Here is an 11,156-nt window from a genome sequence, read left to right as displayed (position 1 = left end):
CACCCTCGTGCCTAGCAACATTGCCTTGCGACATGCAAGCTTTGGGCCTTCGGCACCCCCGTGCCTAGCCACATTACCTTCGGCACCCTCGTGCCTAGCCACATTACCTTCGGCACCCTCGTGCCTAGACACATTGCCTTGCGACAGACAAGCTTTGGGCCTTCGGTACCCCCGTGCCTAGCCACATCGCCTTGCGACATAGAAGCTTTGTGCCTTCGGCACCCTCGTGCCTAGCCACACCTTGTGTCACCTTCGGCACCCCCGTGCCTAAGTACATGTCCTGCAACATGCAAGTCTTATGCCTTCGGCACCCTCGTGCCTAGGCCCATTGCCTTGCGACATGCAATTCTTATGCCTTCGGCACCCTCGTGCCTAGGCACATTGCCTTGCGACATGCAAGCTTTGTGCCTTCGGCATCCCCTTTACCTTCGGCACCCTCGTGCCAAGTTCTCTCCCTTCCAAATGTCCTTCTTACCCGGGGACTTAGGGGACTATGGGCAGTGCACTATACAGCTTGGAAGATGAACTATGGTGTTGCTCGGCCAGTGCACTTAAAATTACAAGTCCCCAACCAAGAAGTACCTTCTTACTCGAGAACTTGGGGGACTACTGTTTGTACCATAACTGACCGAGCAACTAGCTAGGCTAGATCATTCGAGTGCCATGCTTTGAGAGGTCATCACCTTAGCCAAAGAAGCATCACCACAAATCACAACTCTAAGCAAAGCAAGAGGAGTCCCACATCGGAAAACTACAAGAGATGGAGACTCCCCTCACCTATAAAAGAAGACTACTCTTTCCTTAGAAGGGGACTGGCTCTTGAGTACTCTCTCTTCTGGATCCATCTCTAGGCTGAGCTTCTCACTTGTTATCTCTATATTTGGGTCTAATCCCCTTGTACAAATGTAAACAAACATTATCATAATGAGAACACCCTTCTCCGTGGACGTAGCCCATCATTCGGGTGAACCACGTATATCTTGTCTTCTATATGTTTATCGTTTGCCCAAATCCTCACATACTTGGTGAAGGTCCTCATCTTCATCCATCATCCATCACACCTCATCACTAAGTTGGACTCAACCTTGGCCTAACCATTTTGAGCATCAACATAGAGTTCACTATTCTCACAATCTCTGAGTCATAAAATAGTCAAATTTATTTTTAAAAAAATTAAACATCAAGGAAGGAAGGAAACAAGCAAATTACGACATGAAGCGGAATTCGACACAAGCCAGCCAATTGCCATGGATGCGTGCATCACGAACAGTTGAATGCAAGATCTTGATGTAGCTTCCTCTTTTGCTTCCAACAACAATTCGAAATGTGGTGATCCACCTAGCTTGACAATCACGCCTTCTGTAGTCGTAGGCAGTCTGAACACGACAAAAATCTCAGCCCCCCAAATGAACCAAATACTCTGTCTGACTACCAAAAGATATGTTTGAAAGATACAATGTGTTCAAACCTAGAAACACCCACTTTGGGATTAAAGAATAGGTTTTATAATCAAAGGAAAATTCAATAACCTCCCCAAATATAATAGATGAAGCATATATACAATCGCCTAACTCACCATATCACAAGACATATCTGCTTGGACATGGTGTCATTCTTTAGTTCTTCCATGAAAGGCAATGAACTTAGATATTCCGCAGCATCTTAATGAAAACAGAATATTGTTGAGGTAAACGGCATAACCAAATATCTCCACTATGTTCTCAGAAATAATAAAGGAAAGAACATGTGGGAAGGTGTCCCAAAAATCAATATGGGGATCGTACCGCTCAAAAGATGGTTCTGGGTTGACTGAAGGAACTTCAAGATGGTAAAGCTTTTCATGCGCAGAAATCACAGCTCCACGTGGCTTGTGTGCTCTGGGCCCCTTGAACTTATCTAAGGACTTCTTGTGTGTGTCAAAAACATGTCCCTTGAAGGAATCCGGTGTCAAGTGAGAGAGACAATGATGAATGCACTCCCTTAGCAACATGTATAACTTGGATCCACCAGATAACACCGCAACATCCAAAAGACAACTCCTCAAGATTTTGTAAGTGTCCTTGTCAAAAAAGGTGGTTACATGATCAAGTAGTGGGGGTTGCTCTTTGTCATAATCAAATCCAGTTGCCCTCTACCTTTGTTTTGTCTTCTGGTGTGTTGTTTTGTTTTGGGACATGCATTTGGTGCGATCTTGCTCTAACTTGCCCTATGCGTACTTTTTCTGCTACTTGTTTCTTCTTCTTCTCCTTGGGGTTTACTACCTTCGCAATCTCTGAGTCATAAAATAATCAAATATATTGAAAGAATCTATCGAAAAACAAACATAAATGAAGCAAGCAAGCAAGCAACTTACGACATGAAGCTGAAATCTACATGAGCATGCCAATTACCATTGATGCATGTATCACGAACAGTTGAATGCAAGATCTTCATGTAGCTTCCTTTTTTGCGTCCAACAACAACTCGGAATTTGGTGATCCACATAGCTTGTCGTAGGCAATTTGTAACACCCCTACTCCAAATTTAATTACATATTTAAATTATTTAATTAAAATTACGAATTTACCCTTAGGGTTGGGGTAAATTGGTCATTTTCTTATCTGGAAGGATTTTGAGACCACGAGTGGTATGGTTACGTAGGTCGTACTGAGACGAGTCCGTAGACACGTGGTAGGTTAAAATCAGAGTGGTAATGAAGAAATGGCGACCAAAACTAGTTAAGTGGCAAACTTGTAAATATTTCGAAAAGAGTTGGGTAAAAAATCTGAATTTTTTTCTCTCTCCTCACTCTCTCTCTCTCTTTCTCTCCCCCGAGCTCTTCTCCCTCTGCGCGACTTTCCCTTCCCCAGTTACTGTTCATCCGTACATAAACCACCTCACCACGGCCACTTCCGGCCACCCCATCCAACGAGACTAGACCTGATCGACTCGCCTTGACCTCACCGTCTCACCACACGATCCTCGCCTCGAGTAGTATCTAGGGTAGGAAGAGTGAACCGTGGTGTGGAGTTTTTCCATCGCCGAAAATTTCTCTACACACCCACGTGCTGCCGGTGAGTGTGACGGCTCGTGGGCGAGGGTGACGAAGCCACATTTTGTCCTGATGTAATCCCCACGTTGTCACGAGCGCGTAGGTGTGCTCGGATTTCAATTCGGATGTAGTTTGGTGGTTGAACGGATCTCACATATTAGGAGTTATCCGGGTTCGACTTGTTTGGACTGCTGGATCGACTCCATTCCAAAATATGTTAATCTAGGCACTCCTAGGATCGTGTAGGAATTTGCGGATCGGGAATCAGAGCCCTAAATGTTCCGATTCAATAATTCAAAGTTGTGGTTTACGATAACCGTCCTTTTCTGATTAAACTTTCAAGACGTATTTTCCTAACACGTAGATGGACCTTAGAATACTTCGTTCAACATGCGCGCACTGGGAACATGGGGAAATTAGTATTTAATTTGTGGATTCTATTTCGAAGTGATTTTATTTTAATTAAGGGTTCATATCTCGAAATAGATGCTCTGACTGCTCATACACAGCAGGCGGGACCCTCTCAGGGTCGGGCAGGTTATGACTATTTGTGAGTGGACTTTATTTTCAATCATATGCCTGGTTTTATTGATGAAAGACTTATGCATATGTTTTAAATGGTATATGGGATATATATTTATTCAAACGTTGAATTTGATGTTCTTATAGCATTTTGACAATATATTGTGATTGTCGACATATTTGAGTATTTTGAGTGGTGTACATGAGTTTTGGGAAATTCTATCTATATTGTCTATGTGTGGGATACTTGGGTGGTTGAGGTGAGATTGTGAAAGGATTTGAGTATGTGGGGTTGTGAGAGAAGATGTATGATTACACTATGTAAGTATCATCCCTTGATTATTGGTCTCACACGTGGCGTTGGTAGTTCCAGCGTGTGAGACACTTCCCATACGTGGCATTGGTAGTTCTGGTGTATGGGAATACTATGTACATTGCTTGGAATCATCACACATGGCGTTGGTAGTTCCGGTATGTGATGATGTAGTTTGCGCGCATAGGACTTAGTATTGGAGCTACACGTGGCGTTGGTATTTCCAGCGTGTGAGCTATGGAGTTTCGTCCCCTGGTTGGACGGCTCATCCCTAGACGCAGGATAACACCTAGAAATCCTGCGGGCTAGCCAAACAATCCCCCGGTTGGATTGTTTCCCCGGTACCTAAGTAGTGTGATGAGTATATTGTATATTTATATTTACATATTTATATCTATATATAGGTGTTAGTGTAAAGCAATTAAAGTATATGTAGTGGGTTGGGAAGAGCAGTATAATTTTGGGAATAAAGTTTATGGATTGAGTAATTTGTGGTTTTAAAAGGGTTCAAAGATTAATGGTTTTGAATATTAAAGATGAGTTATGAATCTGCATGCTTTAGGCATTATTTTTACACGGTGGGGTTATTATGTTGTTTTAAATGCAAACTTTGTTTTTGTCCACTCACATGTTTTCTATTTTGCGCCCCCAGACAGTAGTCTCTCATAGGAGAATTTCAAGCCGTGTTCGAGACCTCGAATCGTGATCATCACTAGATTAGACTTCGGGTAATTTCTTTTTACTCAACTGGTTGTCCTTGTAAACTAAATTTATAGTAGATACTTTGTTATTGCCCATGTTAGGTTACTTGTGAGGCCGGAGGCCATTTGGTGTTTACTGTAAAATGTTGAATGCATATTGCTGGTTGGGAATTTTTTGTTATTGTTATGCAGGTTGAATGTTGTTGGATTTATTCAATTTATAGAGTGACTCTGCCAAAATTTTGGTAGAATATCTCGGGTTTTTGTAAGTAGGCCTGGCATCGGGGTGATGTCGGTAAATAAACGGAATTCGTCCCAGTTTCCAAGGAATTCCGAAACGTGTCCTGTCACAATTGACGATCACGCCTCCTATAGTCGTGCGCAATCTGGACACAACAAAAATCCCAGCCCAAAAAATAAACCAAATACTTTGTCTGACCACCAAAAGACATGTCTGGAAGATACAATGTTTTCAAACCCGAAAGCACCCACTTTGGGATTAATGAATAGGTTCTACAATCAAAGGAAAATTCAATAATCTCTCCAACTATAATAGATGAAGCATATATACGATCGCCTAAAACTGCCGCCTTTCCTCGGAAAAGAAAATATCAATTGACCATATCACAAGACATATCTGCTTTGACATGGTGCCATTCTTTAGTTCTTACATGAAAGGCAAATGAACTAAGATATTCCGCAGTATCTTAACGAAAGCAGAATATTGTTGCGGCAAACGGCACAACCAATCTCCACTATGTTTTCAGAAATAATACAGGAGGAAACAGGTGAAGGGTCTCCAAGCAATCATTATGGAGATCCCAGCCCCTCAAATGAGCCAAATACTATGTCTGACCACCAAAAGACATGTCTGGAAGATACAATGTGTTCAAACTTGGAAGCACACCTAATTTGGGATTAAAGAATAGGTTCTACAATCAAAGGAAGATTCAATAACCTCACCAAATATAATAGATGAAGCATATATACGATCACCTAACTGACCATATCTCAAGACATATCTGCTTTGACATGGTGTCATTCATTAGTTCTTACATGAAAGGCAATGAACTTAGATATTCCGCAACACCGTAACGAAAGCAGAATATTGTTGCGGCAAACGGCATAACCAAATATCTCCATTATGTTCTTAGAAATAATAGAAGAGGGAACATGTGGAAGGGAAATCGATTTATTTTGTCTCTCCTCTTCTTTTCTCTTTAGATATAGAACAAAACAATGGAATTTCTTGAATTTAATAACTAATGTCCCTTTTCCATTCAGACATCACTAAAATCATTTCAATTAAAACATCATCTTCAAGGGTGGAGGAAGGGGTCTTTGATAAAGTACTTCCTCTGTGCAATTTTTTTCATCGTCTTCCTAGCTTGACTCCCTTCTACGGTAGTAACATGCAATGAAATTGGCCTTGATTGACTAGTTTGTGGCACATTTGAAGGAGGGTGGCTTTTAGTTTGAGGTTGTTGGGTCAGTTGTGCCCCTTGGGAACTAAGGTCCTCAATATTTCCTTTTCCTTAATTACCTTGTTCATAGTCCATTGCCTTCTGGCTGAGAGCTAGTACCTTGACCTCTTGGCCTTAGTTCTATTTGGAATTGTGTACAATCTCTCCTTCTCACCTACAAAATAACACAGTAAAAAAAATGCACAATTCAAATAACACTAGTCATTTAAATTATGAGTTTATTTAGTACTTGGAGCTTGTTTCTAAAAGACTTCTCCTTGGGGTTCACTATTCTTGCAATCTCTAAGTTACAAAAAAATCAAATATATTTAAATAATTTATAGAGAGACAAACACATAGAGGAAGGAAAGAAGCAAGCAAGAAACTTACGGCATGAAGATGAAATTGACATGAAAACACTAAGCGTTGTGGATGTATACAATAGGCATAACCATAGGCTCATAGGTTCTTAGATAAGTTTCATTCTTATACCAATCATTAATGTAATCTTCTGGATTATAAAAAAAAACAAACACGAAGGAAGCAAGCAGGCAAGCAACTTACGACATGAGCATGCCAATTGCCATGGATGCATGCATCACGACAGTTGAATGCAAGATCTTGATGTAGCTTCCTCTTTTGCTTCCAACAACAACTTGGAATGTATTGATCCACATAGCCTCCTGTAGTCGTAGGCAGTTTAGACATGAAAAAAATCTCAGCCCCTCAAATGAGCCAAATACCCTTTGAATCCTTTCCATGTCACCTTGTTTCTTCTTCTTCTCCTTGGGGTTCACTATTCTTGCAATCTCTAAGTCACAAAATAATCAAATATATTGAAACAATTTATAGAAAGACAAACACATGGAGGAAGGAAAGAAGCAAGCAAGAAATTTACGGCGTGAAGCTGAAATTGATATGAAAACTCCAAGCATTGTGGATGTACATAACAAGGAAAGTTGAATGCAAGATCTCGACGTTGCTTCTTCCTCTGCTTCCAACAATGATTCGGAACGTGGTGATCCGCAGAGGTTGAAGATCAAGCCTCTTGTAGTCGTAGGCAGTCTGGACAAGACAAAAATCCCAGCCACCCAAATGAACCAAACACTCCGTCTGAACACCAATATCCATGTTTGCAAGATGCATTCTTTTCAACCTCAGAAACACAACCTTTGGGGTTAAAGAATAGGCTTCACAATCAAAGAAAGATTTAAGAACCACCCCAAATGCATTGGACAGCATACATCTGATTGCCAAAACCACCGCCCTCCCTAGGAAAGGAAAATGCGATACAGGCCATGCGACTAGATATATCTACTTTGACATGACGCCATTTCTCAGTTCTTACATGAAGGGCAATGAATTCATATCCTAAGCGTTGTTCACTTACTAGCGATTCAGACTCGTATTGGATCTGTGTACTTGTAAAAGAATGTTCTGTTTAAATATTATGTTGTTTACTTCTGCAGTCTTGTTCTTTCACAATTATTTGAATGCTTACGCCATATGTTATTCATAGTATTTTGAATGATTAATTGATTATGTGAAGAGAGAATGAAGCTTTTGCCTTCCCCCCTTTCTACAAGTCAGGCTCAGGAAAGCTTATAAATGAACATCATGAAAGATTTTGTATGTTTTCTCCATGAGTTTCAGTCATCCGACAAAATACAGCAACTTATTAGAAGCATGCATTAAGCATAATGGAACCAATAAGATATACTCCGGGTTCGAAGCCCAAAAGGCTCCACACGTGTCTCAGCCCATCGCACAAGGCGATAAAGACTCCGAGCGCTCGGAGGTTACCTACGTCGTCAGATCATTGTAATGGCCACAATGAAGCTAAATGCAGGTAAATGCGTGGACTCTAAATGCAGAGGCTCAAGATCCATCTTTGTCACCTCAAATTATTTGCGTTTCCTTCACACACACAAACCCTCATTTAGACCTGAGTAAGAATAGGATGGTTTGAATCTGCCTTTTTGGCCACCAAGTGTTGGAGTAGCTCCAATTTCTCCTTTCCGTGTTCCTTATTAGCCTAAAAGTGTCCAAACATTTATCCTAATAAACTAAAAATTATTATAACACACACGTTTAACATATTACGTGTACGTCTACCATGATTGTCTTAATGTATATATAAATTCTCACATACATTAATGACTAACAATACTGAAAGGTTCGAATCCAGTATTTTGGCCACCAAGTGCTCAAGTTACTCCAATTTATCCTTTATCTGTTCCTTCCTCTTCTTCTTTAATTTAAGCAGTTGTTGCTTCCACACACTTTCCATCTATTTGTTGAAATTCATCACTGATCATTGTACTAATGTCCCTTGTCCACCACTCAGTCATTGACAACAAAAATTAGGGTTAAACAAAATCAAAGAAGGCACAGCTCTACTCTTGGAAGACATAAAAGAGAAGGGTTAAAAGAAGTTGAAATGGATTTCATTGGTCAAAATGTTTTCCAGGCTTCAACTTTAACCAACTGGACTTTCAATGTCTATTTTGAATAAGAAATTACTGGAAAGCAATACTAAGTCACAATATTCATAGCTCAAAAAGAAAACTCTCACAATTGGAAACACATAAATACACAACTGAACCGCATTGAACTGAGAATCTGTGGGTTCATATGATTTTTTTCTGGGAGGAAGAAGTGTTCCCCCACACTTTCCCTTTGAGTCCCTTTGTGTCCTTTCCCTAGCACCTTGTTTCTTCTTCTTCTCTTTCGCGTTCACTATTCTTGCAATCTCTGAGTCACAAAATAATCAAATATATTGAAACAATTTATAGAAAGACAAACACATTGAGAAAGGAAGGAAGGAAGGAAGCAAGAAACTTACGGCGTGAAGCTCAAATCAACCAGAAAACGCCAAGCATTATGGATGTACACATCACGAAGAGTTGAATGCAAGATCTCGATGTTGCTACTTCCTCCGCTTCCAACAATGATTCGGAACGTGGTGATCCACAAAGGCTGACGATCAATCCTCTTGTAGTCGTAGGCACTCTGGACAAGACAAAAATCCCAGCCACCCAAATGAACCAAATACTCTGTCTGAACACCAATATCCATGTTTGCAAGGTGCATTCTTTTCAACCTCGGAAACACCAACTTTGGAGTTAAAGAATAAGCTTCACAATCGAAGAAAAATTCAAGAACCACCGCGAATGCCTTGGATGAAGCATACATCCGATTGCCCAAAACCACCGCCCTCCCTCGGAAAGGAAAATGTGAACATGCCATGTCACTAGATGTATCTACTTCCACATGACACCATTTCTCAGTTCTAACATGGAATGCAATGACTTCATATCCTGAGATGGATCTCAACGAGAGCAAAATATGGTGGTTGTAAACAGCATAACCAACTATATCCACTATTTTATCAGAAATAATAGAGGGAATAGGTGGAAGATGTCACACCCCGGACCGGCTCCGCCGTAGCACGATATTGTCCGCTTTGAGCCTGGCTACATTCTCACCAGCCCGCACGGTTTTGTTTCTGGGAGCTCACGAAGCAACTTCCCAGGGTGGCCACCCATCCTGGGATTGCTCCAGCCTCCCACTCGCTTAACTTCGGAGTTCTTACAACTCCGAAGCCAGTGAGCTCCCAAAAGGCCTCGTCTAAGTTCAGAGTGGCGTAGCGGACTGACCCAACTCCACCTAGCATGATATTGTCTGCTTTGGCACCCACGACTGGGCCCGCACGGATTTGTTCCGGGCCTGCCTACATTATCAGCAGCCCAGAGGCCTCATCTAGGTCAGAGTGGCGCAGCGGACTACCCAAACTCTACCAAGCATGATATTGTCCTCTTTGGGCCTGGCTACATTCTCACCAGCCCGCAATGATTTGTTTCTGGGAGCTCACGGAGCAACTTCCCAGGGGGTCACCCATCCTGGGATTGCTCCAGCCTCCAACTCGCTTAACTTTGGAGTTCCTACGAACCCAAAGCCAGTGAGCTCCCAAAAGGCCTCCCACTATATTGATGCGAGGTGTGCCATATAAGGCACATCACCCCCTCTCCGTTTGGTCGATGTGGGATCTCACAGAAGAAACTCCCAACTGTCATTCAGAGGATCGTACTGCTCAAACACTGATTCTGGGTTATTTGGCTTATGCAGAGAGGTTACAGGAATTGCAAGATGATATAACTTGTCATACGCAGAAATCACATGTCCAAGTGGCTTGGGTACTCTGGGGCCCTGGAAGGTAGAGAATGACTTATTCTGTACGTCGAATACATGTCCCTTCAATGAGTCCGGTGTCATGATAGAGCGGGGAGGACTAGCTTGCATGCCCTCTTTGAACAACAAATACAACTTGGAGCCACCAAATAAGTCTGTAGCATCACAGAGACAACTGCTCGGGATGGAGTAAGTCTTCTTGTTGAAGAAGGTAGTTACAGGAAGCAGTGGGGCTTGATCTTTGCCATAATTATCTCCAATTGCTCATCCTCCTTCCCCCATAATTTGTCCAGATCCTTTTTGGATTTTAACTTCATATATCTCACCATGATATCGACTTGAACAAGATGTCACCAATACAAACAGAGATTTATAATCACTCCCCTCCATGTGCAAGCTGGAAACCACTAAGCACCTGGAGAGACTGAAACAAAGTGATTAATTATTTAGCACAACCCATGCATAACTGATTGAAAGCCCAATCTAATGCGAAGAAAGACAGTAGTTTAATTCATCAAGCTAAATAAACATATTTTGCAATTATATCAAACCCTAAATTCAACGAGAGAGAGAGAGAGAGAGAGAGAGAGAGAGAGATTTGATTCTTCGACTGTGTTTGTAAGACTGACTCCAACCCAAGGTCCTATTTACCTGTTATGATACTTTTTTGAATGAGGAATCCTATTTACCTTACCCGATTTGCCTTTTTCATTTTTTTGCACCAAAATATTAAATCAATAAATAAATACATGTGAATTAAGAAAAATATCCGCACCAAAATCAGTATAAAATAAATAATATCTGCACCAAAATAGTATATCAATAAATATATGCTACATGTCATGTTATTCAAGCTTTTGAGAAGAACAAGTAACAACAATAAGAAATTACAAAAAGATACAAATGTCATGGATTTCAAAACGTGTAGACCTATC

The 11,156-nt window shown here is 41.2% G+C and overlaps 2 protein-coding genes across 2 annotated transcripts in view; both read right to left on the bottom strand.

Annotated features, from left to right (window-relative positions):
* The window catches only part of LOC117623333 (E3 ubiquitin-protein ligase SPL2), a 17,669-nt gene extending 6,856 nt beyond the window's left edge, over nucleotides 1-10,813 (bottom strand). The window contains exon 1 of the mRNA XM_034354273.1: nucleotides 10,801-10,813. The gene's annotated coding sequence lies outside the window, so the exon portion shown is untranslated. The remainder of the gene's footprint in view (nucleotides 1-10,800) is intronic.
* Nucleotides 8,541-9,406, bottom strand: LOC117623334. Its single transcript, XM_034354274.1, has 2 exons — nucleotides 8,876-9,406; nucleotides 8,541-8,784 (listed from the first exon to the last, which is right to left on the bottom strand). Exons 1-2 carry the CDS (start codon nucleotides 9,277-9,279, stop codon nucleotides 8,733-8,735), a joined length of 456 nt encoding a protein of 151 aa, XP_034210165.1. The 5' UTR covers nucleotides 9,280-9,406; the 3' UTR covers nucleotides 8,541-8,732.
* Nucleotides 10,814-11,156: the final 343 nt, after the last annotated feature.

Source organism: Prunus dulcis, chromosome 3 (assembly GCF_902201215.1).
Source record: "Prunus dulcis chromosome 3, ALMONDv2, whole genome shotgun sequence".
Taxonomy (NCBI): Eukaryota; Viridiplantae; Streptophyta; class Magnoliopsida; order Rosales; family Rosaceae; genus Prunus; species Prunus dulcis.
Note: the sequence above shows the minus strand (reverse complement) of the source record. Positions and strands in the feature narration are given on the sequence as shown.

Excerpts from the sequence above, each read along its gene's own strand:
- LOC117623334 (XM_034354274.1), bottom strand. The coding sequence starts at position 9,279 with ATGGCATGTTCACATTTTCCTTTCCGAGGGAGGGCGGTGGTTTTGGGC. Across the intron at positions 8,785-8,875 it reads GTTGATTTGAGCTTCACGCC|AGATTGCAAGAATAGTGAAC; the intron begins GTAAGTTTCTTG and ends TTTGTGACTCAG.